This window comes from Schistocerca americana, chromosome 9 (genome assembly GCF_021461395.2).
Source record: "Schistocerca americana isolate TAMUIC-IGC-003095 chromosome 9, iqSchAmer2.1, whole genome shotgun sequence".
NCBI lineage: Eukaryota > Metazoa > Arthropoda > Insecta > Orthoptera > Acrididae > Schistocerca > Schistocerca americana.
Genome location: NC_060127.1, coordinates 184,843,530 through 184,867,848, shown reverse-complemented (window position 1 = coordinate 184,867,848; position 24,319 = coordinate 184,843,530). Strand labels below are relative to the sequence as shown.

Sequence of the window (24,319 nt, the reverse complement as noted above, 5' to 3'; positions counted from 1 at the left end):
TTGAACTTTCATAAATTTGAAAATTTTTAAGACAACAATAACTTTTAAACTATTATATATTTTTGTGGCACATCTAGATAATTTAGCTTTTCATATTAACCAAACCCAATTTGCACCCTCAGAAATGAGATAATACACAAAAGTAAACTCTACATATGATAGCAGAAAAATTGAAAGGAACAAGTCCCTATAGCATCTTATGCAGCAGCACTTCCTACCCTAACTTAACTAAACTTACGCTAAATACATTTATTCATCAGCATTTCTATGACGCTGATATGACTGGCCAAATGTTGTAGGTAAAAAAACAAACAAATCAAACGTGGACTAGCAAGTTTTCTTAAAGTCCTCTAAATATTGTCCTTTTTTTTATCCATCTTATTATTTCAATACACTGTGTTTCTTAGCAGAAATTATGCAGCACATACAGTAAGCACTACACCTTTTGTCGTCTTCTGTGGTGTGCCTCTGACCTGCATCAGTGCTGCAGCTCAGACCTCAGGTGCTGTTTCTCAAGTTCTCCTGCCAGTCAGCTAACCTCATTCTACCAGGAACAAACAAAATTCACACCATCAATTTCCTATCAGCAAAGGAGTCTGGGTACCAAGAACTGGTCGGATTTAAGCCCACCCTCTCCGCTATCCAGACTTGATACAGTTAAAGTCAAATTTTGGGGTGAAACCTGACACAGACATACAGATAGTAGCGTTACCAAGAAATACGTGCTGCCTACAGACTTTTCTTTGATCGCAACAGAAATGACCCAAATCATTGCAACTGTACAACATTGAAACAACCAAAGTGAAACCAAGAAAATATGTGACCAGAATAGTACTAAAAAATTTATTGTATGATGGGTTCCATGCTAGGTTCCAGCAACAATCCTGTCTCTAGTTTTAACCCAAACAATAATCGAAGTGCTGCTCAATGATGAATGAAAATTACAGCACTGCAAACTGAATAACATCAAATATACAAGTACCCCATGGCACAACATAATTCACAAATCACCCTATATTCCCCTGAAACTAAGTAATCCTAAACATATACAATTTGTTTTTATTTTTTTATATCTCCAAAATATAAACATTTCTTCAATGAACAAAAGTTTCATATCAGTGCACACTCTGCTGCACAGTGAAAATTTCATTTTGAATACAAGAACACATTATATGTATACAATTCAATCCCATATTCTCATCAGTCAATCCCATGCTAAACTATCTCCATCCCCACGCACAAAAAAAAAAAAAAAAAAAAGGTGTGTGACCAAATCACAGTCACCACTCATGAAAAATTGAATCAATATTCATCCCCTTTATACCATTTGCTTTACTCCTTATCTCTTTCTCAATCTCCATCTCATCCATTGTGCACTGTGCTATATGCAGACTAGTCACCAATTCTTCATCATTGAATGCATTTTTGAATTTAACCCTTTTTCTTCCTTCAACATTATAAACAATAAGAAAAATGCCACTCAATGTCCCTCTCTCACATTCACATCCTATCATGTACATATAAGTGATGTACAGTGACTACGACTGTTGTAGACTGTATCACTAGTCATTATGAGAGCATTAGCTGTGTCAACCAGCTGTTCCACAACATCAGGTACCACTATACTTTTACCAAAATAAACATGAAAACCACACGGCCATCCAGAAAACTCTTAAAGCTAAACACATATGTAAATAGTGTACAGGAAGGAGAAGAACTTCGCTAACATACACATGATAAATTATCCTCAGTATATAAGCACCATTGAGTAAACGCCTATTCTTACCATTAAAAAAAAGGATTCAACCCGATTACAGTGGCTGTTTGTACAGTTGAAGCTCAGTTACATTCCTGAGTCCCAATGGTTTATGTGACTTAGGATACTCCAACATGTAAGCATTTGGGTGAGGGCAGCTTACCACAACAAATGGGCCATGGTACAATTCAAAAAACCTTTTTGATCTCAGTGTCTAAATCCTTTAACTGTTCCTTTGTCTTTACTAATACTATGTCAGCCACCTTGCACTTTGTAGACTTGTATCTTAAATCATGCCTATGTTTTATCTGTAAGGCCCTTTTTGCCAGTTGTCCAGTAATTAGCTTCTGTCTCGCTTGTTCAGAAATAGATGTGTCTGGCAGACAGCTCAGTGTCTCAGCTATCAGGTTGGCTGCCTTTTTATTCCACATTACATCATGAGGTCAACCCAGTGGCACTGCTATTCACACTGTTAAAGGCATCTGCCAAAACCCAGTCATCAAATCCATAGTTGTTAATAGTTTTACATTTTTGAATCCTAAAATCAATTCATTCATGTTCTCAGGGTGGTCGGTTTCCCTTACAGTTATTTTGTTCAACCTCCTAGCATCTAGAACCAAGCACACCAATTTGTCCTCCTCCTTGACTACTACTACTGGGTTGCAATATTCACTCCTGCAATGTTTCACAATTCCCCAATCTCACATTAGCTGTAGTTCTTCTCTAACTGCCTCTCTCTCTGCCAGTGCTATAGAGTATGGCCTGACTTCAATGGGTTCACCCTGAGTGAACACTCAAAATCAGTCACCTTCCCTGTTTTTTTCAGAAAACACATCCTTGTTTTTACTCAATAGTTTATATAATTCTGCCTTCTCATCCTCAGAAATCCACTTTATACCATTTGCTTTACTCCTTATCTCTTTCTCAACCTCCATCTCATCCATTGTGCACTGTGCTTTATGCAGACTAGTCACCAATTCTTCATAATTGAATGCATTTTTTAATTTAACCCTTTTTCTGCCTTCAACATTATTCAGTTCCACCATCTGGTCCTTACAATTTATGTATGCCTCATATTTACTCAGGAAATCAATCCCCAACACCAGATTCATACTTAAATTTGGGACCACCAAAAATGAGTGACTCAATACTTCACCTCCAATGTTTACATCTAGAACTGCTTCCTTTTCACTGGTTTACTGAAAGTTCCTGCAGCATTTTTAAATCTCACCCCTGTGACTGGAAATTCCACTGTTTCCCTGTTCTTAATATGATCACAAAAGCTCTATGCCACCCCAGACACAGAACTTGCAATATCCACCAAATCAATTCCACAGACCCCTGCCACACGAATATCTATTATCAGCTAAAATCATGCTTCAATTCTGTTTTGGACAACAACTCCTCCTCTATCTCATGTATGCAATCTTCAGTCATGGTGCACACTGGCTCTTCACTAAAAGATTCAGTATCCTTATCCCCTGAAAATATTAAATCAAAGGCCTCTTTAATTCCAGAGTTTCCTACACTCAACCCCCCTAGCTTTCTAGCAACTCTATATTTTTTTTCCTGCCAGGTCTCTGGTATCAACTGATGGTACAACTTTGCAGAATTAACCCAGTCATCAGCATCATAACCACACTCATCTTTCCCCATCTGTTGACTAATTAGCTCCTCATCATCATTATACACTATGAAATGTTGGATTTCATCAACATCCTCAACATTTGTATCATTATTCACAGTATTATTATCACCTATACCATCTTTTCCAATCAGAAGTACACATACTTCATCCAATGATTTATCATCTTTATCCCCATTAACTATTTCCTTGTAAGCATATATACAACCTCACTTTCCCTGCATAAATTCCTGATTTGCCTGGCATAATCATGCTTGCTAAACTCCCAATTCTCAGGTGCCCACTTCTGAAACCATTTTGCCCTGGCTATCCAATCATCAGAATCAAAATCATTCTCTGCCTTATTCTCCCATGCTTCCTTGGAAAAATGTGTCTGCCCAGCTTCTTCGATCATACCATTAGCAACAGGCATAAACTTACTTGAATCAACAGAATCCCTCACAGTTTCAACCACAATATCAACACCTGCAGCTACATTCTGCACATTAAAAACTTCACCTACAACTACTACTCATTCATTGGTTACAGGAACTGTGGCCTGCTCACTGGTACATTCCATATCATTACTGGAATGAGTGCCTCCACATAACTTAACATGTTCTGCAGCCTTGTGCCACATATTGACATCATTACCCATGACAACATCTGATTCAGAATCTACTGCCTGCTCACTCTTTGATACATTCACATTGCTGGAGCACATACCTTCCTTATATCTCCATCTACAACAACATTTGAGTCAGGCACTGTACATAATTTATACCTCTTACCACTGATGAAAGTTCCATTGCATTCAACATATTGCTAATTCAGCTGTCATTTACATATACACACTCAACATCACCATACATTTTCTCCCGGGGAATTCACAGCTGATAAATGCTCATTACTTAGCATAATTGCCAAGCCAATACTATTTGAATCATTATCCCCCACATTTTGATCTCTTTTATTTAACCAACCCCCAACATTTATTTCTCCCACCTGATTACTACTTTTGTTATTATTTTTACTTCTAAAAGCCTTCCTCTTATCATCCTGGTTAAACCAACTTCCAAATATCTCATCATTACCCATAATTGCCTTCATTCCACAAATCCTTTCTTCCCTCATTTGTTTATTTTTATCATGAGCAACAAACCCCCTGTTAGTTTGCCTATAATTCTTATTCCATACTTTCTCTTCCCTTGTTCCACTGCCTTTGCTTAAAACTCTTAAAAGATCCACCATTATTTCTCCCACAAATATTTTTCCATCTCATGGTCCTATTTCCTGCATGATTCATTGTCCCAAATTGGACCTTGTTTGGAACAAATCTCAGTTTAAAGAATTTTGTCCCTGTGGTCCCCTTGCACTAATTTCTCGTCTCCCATCTCTCTGTTCCTGCATTGGCCTTTGATTGCTCCTGTTTCTATTTCCCCATGCACCTGTCTGGTATCATTAAATATTTCCCTGTTATCCCTCCTAGTTTCATTTTGAGTTCTGTCTCTATTTTCTCTCCAATTACCATTCTGATTCCCTTCCCTGCTTGAATTATGGTGGTTATTACCCCAACTCACACAATTTCTTCGTCTCCATTATTCTTCTGATTATTCCCTGAATTATTATACCCTGAATTTGGCTTATAGCACATTGCCTGGTCCCTCCTCTCAATAAAATCCAAGAAATTTTCTGTAAAATCTGTTGGGCAATGTATCAATTCCCACTATACATTTTCGGGTAACCTTCTCCTTAGAATAGAAATCTCACTCAGAATTCCCAGTGGCCTATCCAAATGTACCAACCTTCTTAATTCCTCCTGACAAAATTCTCTCGTAGTTTGCCTACCTCCTCTGTAAACTGGCCCATTCAAAAAATAATTCTGTAATCCGCATTGTTTTGCTTGGCTACAGTACCTATTTAGAAACATCTGTCCAGATACACTATATGATTTAAATTGTTCACTACATTTATTTGTCCATGTCTAAGCAGAACACTCCAACAATCTTTTTACCAGTTTATTTTGCTGTTGTCACTCGTACCATGAATAAAACAATCCTTGCATGCTGCCAGAAAATTTATAGCATTGTACTTGCTTTCTCCTGAAAGTCTTCCCACTGGGTACTTGTACCATAGGCCAGCCCATACTTCCATTACTACATTACTTAATCTACTGTTAACTTTGTCAATTTCTACACTATTCTTTAAAGTAACAGCAGCCACATTTTCAATTTCCTTCCATAGATCGCTAGCTGTCCCTGACAGTTGAACTATTAATGAAGTTCTGTTTTTATAACAACTAGCCACAATCTTCTGATCCACATCAATCATAGCCAGCCTTGTCTCGTCTCTCCTTGTGTCACACAACTGTGAAACACCCGCTAAACCTGCAGGGCAGAACAGGTGATTAGGATCGTGGAAAGGGCCAAATAAGGTGTCGGTCAGGCTCACTCAAATTGTAATTTAATAACACCTTTAAACCAAATCGGCACATAGTCGAACCTTTAGAACTACGAGTTTAAAAAAGGCAATTATTTCACAGCTGAGGGCTTCCAAACAAGAAATCTTAAAAGTCAACAAAATAAAAATGCAATTAAAATAGCAAATAAATAATTAAAATACATATGGTATCACAGTTAGGCTGGAAAGCCTCAAGGTAAAAGTAGATAGAACAAACATATGCAAGGTGCAATACAAGTGGCTGAGGGCCACAATTAAATTTTAAAATTTTAAAATGTATTTCCATAATATTTTAAGGCAGAAGGCTGCAATGTTTTTGCTTAAAGGGTTATTTCAAGAATGAGGTTTTAAGCAACTTAAGGTCCACAATTGATGTTTCAAAATTCAAAATACATAAAGTCCAGTAAAAACAAATTTTTTTTTAAAATCATTGGCGATGATAGATTATTAACAGAGAATTAAACACTGGTGAGAGGGACAATAAAGAAAACGGCACTCAGAAGCCTCCAGGGAGGTTGGTCTGACCTCGTTCATTCAGGTGAGGTGAGACAGGTGGTGAGCCTAACTACACTTGATCCATCGTAACCCAGCCAGGGGACAGTCACGGACCAACCAACACAATGACTTGCTTTCCACCAATCAGTAAATGAGAACCCAAACACAAAAGGTTACAAATGTGATAATCCACAATGAAATATGTATTAGCTGTCAAAATTACACACCATGTTGGACAGCAACAACAGGTGAGGAAAGAATGAAATTGTTGTGGATTGGCAAGACAGCCAACCCACTATGAGAGGAAGCCGAAAGGCACGCGTTTTAGCTCACGCAGGCTGGCGTGAGGTCTGGAACAGGTCAAAGAAATGAGACTAACAAAAAACGTACGTAGCTGCTGGAATACTTAACTTTAATCCATAATTGGTGAACATCGCTCTTGACGATACATGTTTTACAGCATCAATAGTAACTGGTAATGGCGCCTTGCTAGGTCGTAGCAAATGACGTAGCTGAAGGCTATGCTAACTATCGTCTCGGCAAATGAGAGCGTATTTTGTCAGTGAACCATCGCTAGCAAAGTCAGCTGTACAACTGGGGCGAGTGCTAGGAAGTCTCTCCAGACCTGCCGTGTGGCGGTGCTCGGTCTGCAATCACTGATAGTGGCGACACGCGGGTCCGACGTATACTAACGGACCGCGCCCAATTTAAAGGCTACCACCTAGCAAGTGTGGTGTCTGGCAGTGACACCACAGAAATTATTTTAGTGGCCAGGGCAAGTAACCGCAACACTAACAGTCACAAGGCAGAAAATTCCACTGGTACACTTGAATTTGAAATACGGTAATATAGTTAACTTCACACAAAAGGAACACTGCCTGAATTTACGTCAGTGACCAGGGCAGGTAACCAGAACACTAACGGCCACAAGGCAGAAAATTCCGCTGGTGCCGAATTGTAGTCAACCAATATAGTTAATTGCACCGCATGGCACCTAGATTTCAGTAATAAAAACACTCGGTGTTGCTCACAGGAAAACCTCCCCAACAGCAAACCACCGAAACGGACCACACAACATGAATGCACGTGGCTTGGGTAGTTGAAACCACTTCTCAACTTTGACGTCCTAGGTTAGTGAACCACAAAGCTCGTAGCGATGAGACAGCTCCACACACACTCCGACACTGCGCAGGGACCACCAGCAGACCCAGCCGACTGCACTGTGCTGAGATAACTTCCTTGGTCCGCAGCAACCGAGCGACTCCACTCAGAATGCTGAGAACATCTAAAATAGTCGTCCAACTACACACACAACCTGACAAACACTTGGACAAAGACTTGAACGATACACAACAGTAACTAAGCACACATGAAGACAAATTGGGAGTTGACACACACACACACACACACACACACACACACACACACACAGAGCCAACTCACGGACGATCGGTGAGCCAAAATGCGTCGTCGGGCAGGACGACTGACCGTCGATCCACCAAGACAGTGGCCCGGCTCAAGTGATGCGTGGCGGCAATGGTCGGGTGAGCCATGTCGACACAGACCTCACTGTTGCTCCAACCTGACTGCACTAGTGCCACATTGCAACTCCCTGACTTGCAGGTCTGGACTGCGCTCCAGACACGTTACAATTGACTGGCAGACCCGAACTCGCAACCTGAACTGGCTTACAACCGACAACAACTGGGAAGTCATAGCAGTCGAACAAAGATACTATGAGAGGGGATATACTGATATGCGCTGATAGTGTCGGTCACGGTCAGGCGAAGCAGCAACTCAGTGACAGTAGTAATTTAAATTAACGTAATGAGGTGGAAGTACGTAAAAAAACAAGGTGTAAAATACATGATGGTGGGAACACGAGTCACGCATGGCTCAAACTGCTTGCCTGAATCAATTCTGCCCCTTAATTCTACAGCAACTGCATCAATCTGAGCATTCGAATTTCCTTCTACCTCCTCAATTTTTTCTGATAAATCCCCAAATTGATCATTTAACTTTCTGATTTTGGCCCCCAAAGAACTTTTGATACCCCCCATATCAGTTTTTAATTCAATCTTGAAATCCCCCCTATCAGTTTTTAATTCAGTTCTGAACTCCCCCATTTGACTCATTAATGATCCAAGTATAGCCACTACACCAGCTTCTGCTTCTTCTCCCTGTCTGTGTGGGCTCTGAGGCTCTCTCCCACTCCCTTTAGACTCAACGTCACTACCTGACTTCTTTATCACCATCTTGCTAAATTCGGACTCCATAGCTAGACTGGCTGTGAGATAGAAAACTGAGAAATTAATGCATCTGCTGTCAACATTTAGCTTTGTTGAGACTGTCGCTGTGTGATGACTGCTGCCTGGTGCTGTCGGCTTCCGTGAGGTGAGGTACAGTGCGTTGTGGCGTGGAACGGCTTGCAGGTTGGCAGCAGAAGTGGCTCTTTCCAGGTGCTCTGTTACTCCCCTGTACTGTGATAGCTTCAGTGTTTTCCACAACTTGCTCAGCATTTCCCCGTAGCTGTCAGTCTACTGGTCATTGACCCAAGTGGTTTGGCTTACAGGTAGAACCTGAACGAATGTTTTAAGTCTGCCAGCGATATTACCCTATGGCATAACAATGTTCTGGATACTGAAACAAGAAGGTGTTAATATAATCTGATTAATGTGTACATCGATGAAGAGAATATGCAAGTCATTTTGTAGAAATGTGGTATAGCAATTCTAAGACTTAAAGCAATCATAATCAGGAAAGAAATTCTTGAAGAATTCAAGAGCATAATGGTCCCAAATAAAGGTAGAGAAGATCATTAACACACTGAACATTACATCTCATTTATAGTGCCCCAGTGAGGGATATAGATTAAGTGATAACTATTTCTGGAGGTGAAGCAAAAACTTAAACTTCACAAGGACTATAAATAGTGATGGAAGTCAAGAATATTAAACAAAATTGATAAGAAAGTGCTGGGAGGAAGCATATAACTAGAATAAATGGTTTTTTTGTGAATACCTATAAAACGTTCTGTTGCTAATACCAACAAACAAATAAGAGATTGAAGAAAGAAATTGGGCCTGTTAACCAAAGTGCTAGACAGTTATCACAAAGAAATTTTGTGATAATAAATTACAATCAGAGGTGTGTAATTAACAAACAACATTTTTTTAAGAAAGACAATGGAACAAAAGAGAGACAGACAACTGCTTTGATAAACAGAGACTGATTTCAGTGGGCGACCAGTGACTACTCGGTGATTTCCAGCTCCAGAGACACAGTTGTGCAACTGCTTCATAGCTGCACCATGAGTTACAACAGCACAGTACAGTCCATTTCAGGATGCAGTGTGTTGCACAACAAAGTCGGGTATGCAATGTAAACATCAGACTATTTTTTTTAAATTTATTTATTATCTTGTGTGATATTATAATGGTGAAAGAGAATTGAGTTTGAACTAAGTTGTGGATTTCTATGGCAAGTGACAGTACTGGCATGAATAAGTGTTGTGTAGAAAACATTATTTGGATTGTATGGCAATAATAACTCAAAATATGGAAGGGCATTTGGATGACATTTTGAAAAACTTTAGCAAATAACTCATGGCAGATTCAGAGGTGAGATTTGAATGATTAAATATTAAAATGGAGCAGTTAGATACTGATCTGGAAAGAGAGATATGAGAAATCATAGTTAACATTCCTGAGACGAATGCTAATGTAGGACAGTTAACTACTGACCCAAATGTCAAATTAGATACAGTGCGAGCAAGGTGATGCAGTGGTTAGCACACTGGACTCGCATTCGGGAGGATGACAGTTCAAACCCATATCCAGCCATCCTGATTTGGGTTTTCCATGACTTCCCTAGATTACTTCAGGCAAATGCTGGGATGGTTCCTTTGACAGGACATGGCTGACTTCCTTCCCTGTCCTACCATAATCCGAAGGGACCGATGACCTTGCTGTCTGGTCCCTTCTCTCAAATCAGTCAACCCTAGATACAGTTAATGAGAAGACAGACCAATAATCTACAATGTTAGCTAAATATATTCCTGAGTCACACAGGAAAAACTAAAAATCATAAAAATATTGGTATTGAGACAACTATACTGAATTACATTCTGAGATGATTAGACAATGTGATTTAGTTTGAAATGAAGTAGCTAAATGAACAGTTTAATGAAGGAAATATGGATCTAAAGCAAATTAAAGCGTCTGGTAAAAGGGAAGCTGTAGAAGTGCAAAACAAATTTCAGATGCTAGCACTGAATAGCTAAGAACAATCTAAACAGTCAGAAGGAGCAGCTATTTCAGGTTTGGCTTTCACAACTTTGGAGGAATGTAAGAATGATTTGACTGAGCTAATGATTCAGTAAAAGAAAGGGTCAGCCATTAGTATATCTCATTTGTCACCTAATCCTGAAAAATAGAAGCAGAAATCTTTACATTAAGAGCAGAAAGTTATTTTAATTCTATGGTATGTGAAGAATCTGTTTTGGGAGAGACTATTTAAATTTTGTACACAATTTTTGCTTGACCCGTGGGAGAAATATGTTAATGAATTTTTTAAACAGTTTAAAATGAACTGCAATGACTTTTGTTGTCATGTAGTAACTTGTTTGAAATATTTGATTCTAATGAGAAAATAGGTAATCATGAATTATAAAAGTAGAATTAATGGAAAGAATTACTACCGAAAGGAGAGTTATGCCAGTTTCTGTTGAAAAGCTTAACAGTTTTAATTTAAATGTGAAACTGAAAAAGACAGTGGTTATAAAATGTAAAAGTAGTATTGTATTTGGGATTGGAATTGTATTGGGAAAATCATCACAGGATATATTAGTTAAGAGAAGCAAAAAACCACCAAATAGGTTAATGTATTTTCTCAGTGAGTTCACATTCTTTGTGAATTTGTAGCTGACACCTACAATGTTCTGAATCAGTCATTGTGTTTTTTCATACCATTTTCTATACAATGATCCTGTCCTCTTACTATTCTGTGCACTCTCTTTAGGGCTTCTTTAACTGTCAGTATTAATGGAAAAAATCCGAAAGTTGAGAGGTAGGGTAGTAAGGCAGACTAGAACCATAACCATATGATATATGATACTGTTGTACATGAATCATTTTATTATCACAGAGCAAATTTACAGAGCTTCTGCACATTTACAACATCAAGAATGCACTGCCACTTTCTTCCAAAGATCGTCTCCTTGGGGTTTCAGAGAGGTTTCGACCTCTCAAAGCTCACAATGTTCCCACAACATGATTGATACGTAGTGTTTTAGAAATCCCTACGCATACTGAACATTGGTATTGTAACGTATCGGGCTAGTGTAGCACTCAGTCTTCTACATTTAGTGAAGTTGTCAATACCAGATTGTGAGAATGGAAATGTCCCAGAACTGCTGTTACATTTTGTCATTCATTATTTAATGCTGTAAGAATGTAAAAGCATTTCATTACTTTAAATTTGGAACACAAATTCTTCTTTTTGTTAAGTTGACATAAAAGTGGTTCTGTATAATAACATATCTTGAAAACAACTATCGTAAAGTGTTAAATAATTAAACAAGATTCTGTAAAAAAAATTGTTGTTATCATATTCATTATATAATTAAAATATAATTTATGATTAATGAAATGCAGTTGTTGACACAACATACACTGTTAATTTGTGTGTTGAAAAGGTACACCTATCAAAATCCTACTTATATCGAACATTTTCCGCATTTTTCTAAAACGTTTTGGCATATCTAAATTTTTTTAAACTCATTAATTTTAATCATAAGTTTAATTATGTAACCATTTCAATAGAGAATCTGTAAAATTTCATTGTCATACAAGCCAAAAATTTTGGATTTTGAGTTATTGTAATTTTAACATTCAGCATTGAATTCTGACCAATTTGAAACAAAAATAGATTTTTATTTATGGCAGGTAGGTTACTTGTGATGGAAAGATGTTTCAAGGTAATTCATTTTAAAGATTTGCTTTATTGCCATTGTTTAACTGGACACATTTAAGATACAAATTCTGCATATATATTACCCTTAAAATGTCCTTTGTCATATGCGCAGGTTTTTTTTTTTTTTTTTTTAACATTATGTGGTTAACCCCTACAGTTCTATAGCACATTGCAGTGCACATAAAACTAAAACCAAGTAAACTGGACCGAGCGAGGTCGTACAGCAGTTAGTAGACTGCACTTACATTTGGGAGGACGATGGTTCAAACCCGTGTACGGCCATCCTGTTTTAGATTTTCCGTGATTTCCGTAAATCACTTCAGGCGAATGCCAGGGTGGTTCCTTTGAAACAGCACTGCCGACTTCCTTCCCAAATCCAATGAGACCGATGACCTCGCTGTTTGGTCTCCTCCCCCAAACAACCCAACCCCCAACCAAGTAAACTGGCCCCAAATTGAGAGAAATTAGTAAATGCTGTGTTGCTTTCTTTTAAGAAAGTACTGGTACCTTTTATTCTATGTTATGACTAAGTGCAAATTGGCAACATCTATACGCATTTATAAATCTAAAATAAAAAGGGATCACTTGTATTGATTGGCACTATTCTAATTACAAAATGTACTACTTTTGCATAAAACTATTCGGAGTACCTAAATGTCTCTAAAATTTAGGAAATGCTATTTTGTAAAGCATTGCACACACAGCATTGAGAGTTTGAAAAATGGGCTTCTTGTCATGCCAATGTTATTTCCCCATGATGACAAGAGGTTCATTTTCAGGAGACTGACATTGATTGCTTTTAATGATATTATTGACTCCTGTTGGAGTCAAACCACTTTGAAATTGATATGAGCATATACAGAATGAAGTAAATTGTAATAATATACAAAAAAATGAAAATGGATATTTTATTTGTACTGAAAATTTTACTTCTCTGAAAAGAGCTCCCTTTTCATTTGCCATCTCACATGCATAGAAGACAGAAGCTGTGCCTAATGGGGGAGTGTTAAGAGAATGTTGGTCAGTGCTGGATATGTATGTTTTCAGTTTATTTTTATAGAGTAATACAGTGTAATGTCAGATATTTTCATTAAACTTCAGTACAAGCTGAAAATTGTGTATTTGTCAGTTATTGTGAATGTTGTCTGCAAGCTCTACAAATTAAAAATTCAGATTGACGGATGCTGCTACAAAGAGATTACAACCCCCACTGATGATGTGTCAACAGATATGCAAGACGAGTATTTTTCTCTATTTTAGTAACATGCAGCTACCACTATTATAAAATTTGTCATTCTACTTATTTTAGAGAAGCAACATACAAAATAATAAACTATATTTTTTTAACTGCCATACTGGTAGTTTGGGCAGTTACAAATGGTGTTTGTGGCTAGGTTTATTGAAATGTGTGATTGACAGTCCAATGAAAATTGCTCATTTCAAATGACAAGTGTTTTAACAAAAAGTTATTAAAAATGAATTTTTTATTGGAAACAAAAGTAAATAAGATTAGAATGGCTGGACATACTGTATTGGACCTGATTGTGAGTGGCCTGATTTAAGGAAAAAAGGAGTAAATGCCTGGAGTGGATTTAAGTGTAACAACTGGATTGGTCTGGGGACTTTAACCACAGAAAAAGTAAGCGCAGTTTTTATTTATTTGTTTCTTCTGAACAGTGACAGTAGTAAAAAAAAAAAATTGTGTGTGAAATTATTATTTGTTAATTGAAATGGAACGATGTGTGAATATGATTAAAGTAGAACTGGTAACAAACATGAGTGTAGGGGATAATTCAAATCCAAGCTTTGGGAGTTCATTTTTGGCAGGGAATGTTATGTTCACCCACATTTTGAAAGTATTAGCTATTGAAATGGGTGAATTGAAGCAATCACAAGACCAAGTAAGTAGCCAGAGTGTGCGAAATAATAATAATAAAATTGAAGAAATCAGTTCTAAAACAAACAAAGATTAAGTAAAATAAAATCAAGGGCTCAAAAAGCAAGATAAAGTGCGAGTTTGGTAGTAAAATTGCAGAAACAACCGTACAGTTGTGAAATAAAAACAGGACTCTTAATAAATTAAAATTCAGCAGTGGGATGTAGAATGAGCTCGGTCAAAAGAAACAGAGAAAGCTGCAAATAATTTTGAAATAATTAATAATGTTGTCAATATTAAAATTAAAATCAGAAAACAGAAATTCTTTGAACAAAGTAAAGTTTAGAAGAAAAAGTTGAAAGATTAAACTGTGAAACCAGCAATCAGATTTCTGCAATCAGTACCAAAATAGTAAAGTAGCAGAAGCATCTTGCCTAAAGAGCCATGCACATTAGCATGCTGATTTCAGATTTCAGGGAGCATCGAATCGATATGGCAGATGAGTGATGAGAGCTGGTGTGTCAGCTAGCCGGGAAGTGGTTTTTAGGCTGTTTCCAACATCTGACTGGGTAAATACCTGCCTCAGTTACACGATTCACAAACATTTCGAACATATTCTCACACTTCAACATGGCTAACACTCGAGACAGACAGAACACACCATTTCTGTCCCATGGCAGGGGTGGGGAGGAGTGGCAATAGGAAGGACATTTTAACTGGAATGAAAAAAAAGAGAATTTGAAAATAGAGGTACATTACAGTAGGGGGATAATAGACCACAAGACAACAAGAGAAATGTGCAGAGAAACTGACAACCATCCCACTGGTAGTTCATCAATTTGCAGCATGAAACACTCTGGGGTGCAAAAATATAAGGTGAAAAGTAATTTTCCCATTATGTGTCACTGCCAAGTAATGTAGCTCGATGAAACTTGGAACATATGTAGAAAGAACTGCTAAGTGTAGTACAGAAGGTAACTGGACAAAATACACAAATATCCTCTTGTTCCAAGAGATCCTCTACTTGAGCTCTTTGATGCTGTTGCACATTGTCATCCATAAAAATAAAGTCAGAGATGAGTGCACTCGTGGAAAGATACACATGGGGAAGGAGTATAGTGTCAAAATAATGTTTACCAGTGAGTGTAGTGTGTTCAGACATTTGCAGGTCAGTTTTATGCCTCCTCACACCATAAAACCTGGGCTACCACAACAACCATGTTCATGTATTTAAGAATTATTTCTTGGGCCAAGAGAAAGAGCTTATTTTAACTACAAACTTTGGAACTTTCATTAACATAAACTGTATCACAGCAAAATAACAGGGAGGGTATTATTTCTCTAACAATTTAATTATACAACTAAATACATAAAGGGATAGGAAAACTTAACTGCTGATGCTCTATCAAGGCTACCAACTAGGGGTGAATTTTTAAGGTCAGGTGGGGAATATGAGAAAGAGATTAAAATAATGTACCTAAAAGGCCTTAATGATGATTAGGAAATAATTATTTGCAATGAGATAAGCAGAAACCAAAATTATGACCAAAACTGGAAGCTAGTGTCCATAAAGCCACACATTTTTTCTAAGTCATTGGAAATGGTGAACAGCTTCTGGGAATTCAGCATTTGTCTGGTGAATCTGAATTTCTCGAGCTGCTGACTGATGAGCATCACCAATCCTTTGTAACTAAAGCTCTGGGCATGCTTCAGCGACTACTGTGCAACATGGCAGTGGAATGTTATAAAAGAAATGTAAATGTAATGTGACTAGGGCCTCCCATCGGGTAGACCGTTCAGCTGGTGCAAGCCTTTCGATTTGACGCCACTTCGGTGACTTGCGCATCGAAGGGGATGAAATGATGATGATTAGGACAACACAACACCCAGTCCCCGAGCCGAGAAAATCTCCAACCCAGCCGGGAATCGAACACAGGCCCTCAGGATTGACATGCTGTCACATTGATCACTCAGCTACTGTGGGCGGACAGTGGAATGTTATATGTCACAGGAAGTGTGAATTTCGGCTTAATGCGAGAATGGTAGAAATCATCAACTGCAAAACGTGCTGCACTTCAATGCGATGTGTGGTTGTGGTGGCAAAACAGTTGTTAGTGGTCAACCTCTGGAGAATCTGCTGCATGTTAGTTGTATAAGGCTTACCCACGAATGGTGGGCTGTACTTGGACAGACCCTTATTTCCCTAGCAGCTTGTGGGACTGAGATGGAATCCATGAACTTCAACTTACCAAGTACTAGCAGAGTGGGTGTACCATGGTGGGCATCAGTACCCAGCCTAACACGAGAGCTTGGGTAGCCTGACAAAAGGATTCTTCCAAGTACTTCTGTTCATAGTAATAGAACATACACTGCTAGGTACAATGTGTTTTTAATAGTTAAAAGAAAAAAGGGTATGTTTGAAAAAGTTTCACCTTTTTGCTTTCAAAAGGCTTTAGAAGACAATGCTGCACTTTAAAATCCATAAAGTGGTTATGAAATGGAACACAGTTGATTGAACCTTCTAGTAATCAACAAGCAATTAACCTCCAGATGGCTAAATGCCTTGGGGAATATGCAACTGAAACAGAGCTAGACAACACATTGAACTATTGCAAAAATGTTGCTTCATGCAATGTTCAAAAGCCTGAACAACTACCTTTTGCAGTGTGGACCACTGTGAGATACGCAGGAAGAGAGTCAATGTGGTTCTGGACGGTACATACAGGGATGTGGAGCCATGCCATCTCCAGAGCTGACTGAAGGTCCATGGTGCAAACAAAGCAACTGAAGTGGTCCCACAGATTCTCAATTGGGTTTCAATACAGGGAGTTTGGTGGCCAGTGGAGTAAGGTAAAGTCATCCTGGTGCTCCTGGAGCCATACGCATATGCTGTAACCTTTGTGACATGTTGCATTGTCCTGTTGGCAGACGCCATTATGCCAAGGAAAAACAAACTGCATACAGGGGTGGAAACAGTCCTCAAAGATAAATGCATACTTGTGTTGATACAGTGCCTTGTAGAATAATGAGATCACCCATGCAATGCCCTGAAAACATCCCCTTGACCACAAGACTACCTGTTCCAGCCTGGACCCTTCTGATGATCCATTGTCCATTTGAGCATAAAACACGATTCATCTGAAAAGGCCATCTGTCGCCAATCAGTGGACATCCAGCTGTAGTACTGGAGTGCAAATTCCAGCCTTCATTCTCAATGAACCCCAGTCAGTATGGGTGCAGGAATATTGTTGATGAGACACTGTTGGTAGCTCCTTCCTTCAACTGTGTGGTCAGCTGCTCAACAGCTACTTGTTTATTCACCTGCACATACTTCCACAGCCATCATTTACCCCTGTCATCTATGGCCTTGTGTGCACCCCAGTTGCCTTGGCACTGGTTTTGAATACTGCTATTTTGCCATGCACAGAATACTTTAACTATGGCAGATTGCGAACAGTTTACAAATTTAGCAATTCAGAAATGCTTCCATTTGGACCTCAGATAAATCACTCCTATTTGCACCTTTTTTTGTATCCCCAGACACACCTTCTGTACCCTCCACTGCTAGTGCTGCCACCTGCCATCTATGAGTGGTTATTGTGCACTGACACTGACGATATGTGGTGGTCACATTAACGTGACTGGATCATGTAATAAAATCGGGAACTGATGAAATGAGATTCATTTGTTCTTACCTTCAGTAGCACAACACTTCCAGAGCATATCAGCATAGCTTTCTTTCACTTAAATGTCCAATCTAATGCCCTAGCATGTAGGGGTGAAGCCACTTGTGGCAAACGTGTAAGGCCACCCACAAAGAAGTCGTTTGCTCATTTGTCTGAAGTGCGTTAATTGTTCTGCAGATCACCCTGCCTGGAGTAGAGACTGCGGCATTTGTCTTCGGCGGCGGGGGGAGGGGGTGGGGGGGGGGGGGGGGGAGAGAGCGAGATGCAGGAGCTAAAAACAATTGTATACTGTATGGCCATGCAGCCTCCCACTTTGTCTACTTCATCTCTTAAAAAGACTACTCTGAAAGCTAATGTCTCTACATAACTGGAGTTTGCTAGTATCAGTGCAACTACTTGCCCTCACCAATGCAGTTGTGACGCTCCCTCCACCCCCCCCCAACACAACACCACCCCACCCAAGAAAATCAGATTGTTTAGCTTCCAGCATCTCAAAAGGCTGACTCCAGTAAACAAATCAGCACAGCCACAACCACTCTCAATCCTAAGAAGCCACGCCTGCCAAACAATTACCTGCAGAATAACACAAGTTGTAAACTGTCAGACCGTGTAGACCTCATTCTGTCTCACGGCTCTTATAATTTGGCTTCAGACACAATGGAATATGAAATCTCTCTGGGGCAACCATCTAACCCCCAGAATAAGCCTTCATCTGTTGCAGGCTCCCCACCATGGCAGAAAGACAGGGTGAAAGAAGAAGTCACTGGCAAATGAGTCCCTCACTAAAGTGGAAAATCACTGGATTCAGGACAAACATGGAGGGCCGGCCAGAGTGGCCGAACGGTTCTAGGCGCTACAGTCTGGAACCGCACGACCGCTACAGTCGCAGGTTCAAATCCTGCCTTGGGCATGGATGTGTGTGATGTTCTTAAGTTAGTTAGGTTTAAGTAGTTCTAAGTTCTAGGGGACTGACGACCTCAGCAGTTAAGTCCCATAGTGCTCAGAGCCATTTGAACCAAACGTGGAGGAAGTGAAACTCTTACCAGAAGAACGTTCCCTGTGCTTGTGTTTACAGAGTTGTACCCGCCACCACACGGATGAACTAACCGGGGAAATGGCCAAGGGAAGGGTGGCTGTGTTTGTTAATAACACACACCACTCTTCTGCCTTATCCCTGGTTATTGACCTGCCTACAGTTGCTGTTGAAATTCATGTGGGCCCAAAGACCACCATCTGCTCTGTGTAGATCTTACAGAACAATTCTCCCAACCATTATTTTCTCCTACTGGGAGACTTCAATACCCAAATTGTATTATGTGACTCACACTCTACTTTTCTTAGGGTCAAGTTTTAGAGAGCCTCGTGATGTCTCAGGAGCTGTGCATCCCCAGCACGAACAATTTCACTCATTTTTGCACTGATACAGGGTCAGCCTCAGGCCTCTCTTTCACTCCTCACACATAATGCTCAGTGACTGCTTCCTACTATAGATTCACGTACCAGATGGAGAAATCCTTGAAAGGCAGACACCAAAATGGATGATCAGTAGAGCTAACACGACACTCTTCTGCAAGCTGGCTCTATTTGAACTGTGAAAAAGTGTCCTGGAATGGGTGGACACTGTACGAGTGGGCCCACCGTGCCATCGACCTGGATCTAGAAGGATATCTTGGAGAGCAAACAGGATGTGTGTCTCCTCTAGTCTCATAGGGCTTTGGTGTAGTCACAGTTAGACTACGGCTGCACAGTGTACGGATCAGCAAGACCTTCTTACCTGAAGATCATTGACACTATCCACAATCAGGGTAAGAGGCTGATCATTGGTGCTTACAGGACCAACCCCACACCCAGTGTCTGAGCTGAGGCTAAGGAACCACCACTCACCATCCAACACTGGCCGCTCATGGTGCGTCAAGTATATATTGCTCATCCAGCTATGGAACACCTTTTCTCTAATTGTGCACGAGCAACAAGACCGTTTAGGATGTGTGATGGTGGGCAAGTACAAATCCAAGAAAAGGGTTTTACCCAATGGTCACCCTAGTTACTGCAGAGACCCAGAGCAACTTTAGGTTTAGTGGGGTACAGAAGGAGCTGTACTTCTGCTTCAGTTTTTAATATATTCTTTTACATTTTAAATGAGCACCACAACTATACAGCTGTATTCATGACTGGATTTAAACAGGGAACCTGTTGGTTGCCCTGCTGTTTTCTCTGATTGTATCCTAAAGTTCCAATTACATCAAGACTTCACTGCTTTCAATGCAGGGTATTACAGGAGTTTGGGGGCACTGAAGTAGGTGAGACATGTTGCGGCTGCTAAATTCGTCATCTGATCCGAATCCCTGAGTGCCGTTAACACTCTATGACACTTGTACCCAGCAGATACAGTTGTTCAGGACATCTGGGACAGATCTTCCTCATTTCCCAGTATTCTTAGTAGGTGCTGTCTCCTTAAATTTCCTTTCTTCAGAACTCACTATACCAGAAAACATCTATTTTGTACATCCATAAATTCTTCTTATATCTGCCACTATCATCATTGTTACAATAATAATAATAATAATAATAATAATAATAATAATTATTATTATTATTATTATTATTATTATCTTCTTTCCTTTCTCAGACGTTGTGTCTGGTTAAAAATGGAAAGTGACGCGGACGTTGATCAAGCGTGACTTCCTTTTAACTGTACGGTATATGTTATATTGCATTTAGGAACTTTCGGGTGATTGAACATGTATCAATAATTACGGATTTCTGTAGTTGTATATATAAGTTTGGATGTAGCTGTATTGCATTGATGTACTGGTGGATATTGTGTGGTATGACTCCTGTAGTTGATAGTATAAATGGTATAATGTCAACTTTATCCTGATGCCACATGTCCTTGACTTCCTCAGCTAGTTGGATGTATTTTTCAATTTTTTCTCCTGTTTTTTTTTTTTATATATATTTGTTGTATTGGGTATGGATATTTCGATTAGTTGTGTTAATTTCTTCTTTTTATTGGTGAGTATGATGTCAGGTTTGTTATGTGGTGTTGTTTTATCTGTTATAATGGTTCTGTTCCAGTATAATTTGTATTCATCATTCTCCAGTACATTTTGTGGTGCATACTTGTATGTGGGAACGTGTTGTTTTATAAGTTTATGTTGTAAGGCAAGCTGTTGGTGAATTATTTTTGCTACATTGTCATGTCTTCTGGGGTATTCTGTATTTGCTAGTATTGTACATCTGCTTGTGATGTGATCTACTGTTTCTATTTGTTGTTTGCAAAGTCTGCATTTATCTGTTGTGGTATTGGGATCTTTAATAATATGCTTGCTGTAATATCTGGTGTTTATTGTTTGATCCTGTATTGCAATCATGAATCCTTCCGTCTCACTGTATATACGGGTGCTTGCCATGTAGTGTTTTATTTTTCCAATTTACTTTCTTCAGATCTGTTGATGTTATGTGATCTAGAGGGTTGTAGAAGTGGTTATGAAATTGCAGTGGTGTAGCCGATGTATTTATATTCGTGATTGCTTTGTGTATTTTACTAGTTTCTGCTCGTTCTAGAAAGAATTTTCTTAAATTGTCTACCTGTCCATAATGTAGGTTTTTTATGTCGATAAATCCCCTTCCTCCTTCCTTTCTGCTTAATGTGAATCTTTCTGTTGCTGAATGTATGTGATGTATTCTATATTTGTGGCATTGTGATCATGTGAGTGTATTGAGTGCTTCTAGGTCTGTGTTACTCCATTTCACTACTCCAAATGAGTAGGTCAATAAAGCTATAAATAAGTATTTATAGCTTTTGTCTTGTTTCTTGCTGTCAATTCTGTTTTATTATTATTATTATCATTATTAGTGGCTGTAGCTGCAGTCAAAGTACTACCAGTATTGACTTTAATAGTTCATAGTCAGTATTATTTAATCAATTTATCTCTGTAGACAACCCAAACATTTTAATACTATTTGTCGTATTAAAATTGTTATTTACTAGGTAGCTATGATGTAAAAAAAAGGTACTGTGTGTATGGAACCCTGGTCTAATGAAAGAGAGAGACCGATGGCCCTAATCAAATCAGGTTAAGTAAGCACAAGATACGAGATAGAGTGAGTATGTAGGTAACTGCATGTGAACTTGGGTGAGAGTGAGTCGAGTGTCACTGTTTAAGACTTACTCTTACTTGTTTTATGACATTTTAACCACATTCATTCCTATTAATAAGGGCACAGACGGTCTTACCTGTGAGTGACACAATCGAAATGAAGAGGACAGCTTGCATAGCATTACATTGTCAACCAAGAGAGAGTGTCAGTTTTTACATACCAGGTCACAGATATACACTAGGTGCTACAGCAGAAGAAGATGGAAAATGCTACAATGTGTCTGAGGTGTCGTGGAATGGTGTTCTCAATTTCAAAGAGGCAACTTCTAAGGTTGCAAGTTGGACATCAACAGAAACTGGAAGACCAATGAGACGGTCTCTAGGGAGAGTTTTCATGGTGAAGAAAGAGGAACCATGGATCACATTTTTCAAATATGAATGTGGTGTATACTATAAAGCAATCAATGTAATGCACAATTTTTGAGGCTGCACGCCAAGTATAGGACATGAAGCTATATTGTGACTAGCATACTCTACATATACATCTATACTCTGCAAATGAACTACATGTAAGAGGGTAGATCCCATTGTACCAGTTATTAGAGCTTCTTGCTGTTCCATTCACATATGCAGCATGGGAGAATGATTGGTTAAATGCCTCAAAGCTTGCTATAATTAGTCTAATCTTGTTTTCACAGTCTCTGTGGGAGCGAACCATAGAAGAGCTGTTGTATATTCCTTGATCCATCTTAAAGGTGGTCCTACAAAATTTTTAAGCAGGCTTTCACGGAACAGTTTGTGTTTATTTTATGCATTTGCAAGTTCAGTTCTTTCAACATTGTTTCACTCAAACAAACATGTGACCATTCTTGCTGCCCACCTTTGCAGACATTCAACATCCCCAGAGAGTCCTATTTGACAGGGGGCCAGCACACATCAGTAATACTCTACAATGGGTCACATCAGTGTTTTATAAGCAATTTCCTTTGTAGTCTGATCGCATTTCCCTAGTATTCTCCCAATGAACCACAGTCTGCCACCTGCTTTACCTACAATTGAGATTATGTGGTCATACCAGTTCCTATCTCTACAAACTGTTACACCCATGTGGAAAGGATAGATTGCTACTCACCACATACAGGAGGTATTGAGTGACACATAGTGCCTCCTCTCTAGGGTGAGTAGCAGCAATCTATCCTTTCCACATGGGTGTAATTCCATCCTATACTTTCCATTCTTTGAATTGTTACACCGAGGTTTTCTTTACAAGTTTATTGATTCCAGCTGTGACTCACTGACATTGCAGTCATAGTACACTATGTTGTTTCATATTATGTAGAGTAAAGTTTTACATTTGCACACAGTCACCGATTTTTGTACCACTTTAAAATCTTATCAAGGTCTGACTGAATATTTGTGCTGCTTTATAGAAACTGCATATCTGCAACAAGTATAAGGTTAATATTAATATTGTCTGCAAGGTAATGAATATACAACACAAGCAGCAAGTGTTCAAACACGATTCCCTGTGTGTACCTTAAGTTGTCGATGACTTTCTGTCAAAGATAACATGTCTATCCTCCCCACTAATTTCACTTTTTCAACGGTTATCAATGCTCAAGAATTATTAAATTAATGATTTTGTACTTGTTTGTACTGCTTCCTCTTTTAACAATTATGTTTATTGTCAAAGCAAAAACTGATATGCTGTAATTAAATTGAAGTTACAACTATATGTTACAGTTCTCACTCTGATGCACACATACCTCTGGCAGAATCCCATACATAACCCTTTTAGTGAGGTACTCGATACCACGTAGGGCATATGGAAATATTTCAGACCAGCTATTAACATTTCTTCATTCATTATTTAATGTTGTGAGAAGGCACAAATGCTGTTACACTCAAAACTACCTCATTAATAGAAATTTATAATACAGATTATTCTTTTTGGAAAGCAGAAACAATAGTGGTCCTGTTTCATAGCATATCTCGAAAGCAACTGTTGTAGAATGTTGCTGTTAAACAAGATTCTGTGAAAATGTGAGTAATCATACATGTTTTGTTAATTCATGCATTGAAAATGTGTGCCTGCCCACATTCTGCTTATGTCAAACTTTTTCTCCAGTTTTGTAAAACATACCTAAAATGCAATGCACTAAAAAATGCATATTTGTCATTTATTTAGAATGTCACCATTATGTTCTACAAGTCAAAAACAGGATAGATGCAGGCTGCTGCAAAGAGCAGCTGACTGACATGATAACAACATACAAGATAAGTATTAGTCTTTATTTTAGTCATGTGCAACTAATACTCTTATAAAATAAGTGATATTATTCATTC

The 24,319-nt window shown here is 38.8% G+C and overlaps 1 protein-coding gene across 1 annotated transcript in view; it reads right to left on the bottom strand.

Moving 5' to 3' along the window:
• Positions 1-233: 233 nt before the first annotated feature.
• Positions 234-24,319, bottom strand: part of LOC124550934 (zinc finger protein 2 homolog) — a 91,789-nt gene continuing 67,703 nt past the window's right edge. Inside the window, exon 7 of the mRNA XM_047125738.1 lies at positions 234-544. Within this exon, the coding sequence (XP_046981694.1) occupies positions 499-544 (46 nt within the window). The 3' untranslated portion in view covers positions 234-498. The remainder of the gene's footprint in view (positions 545-24,319) is intronic.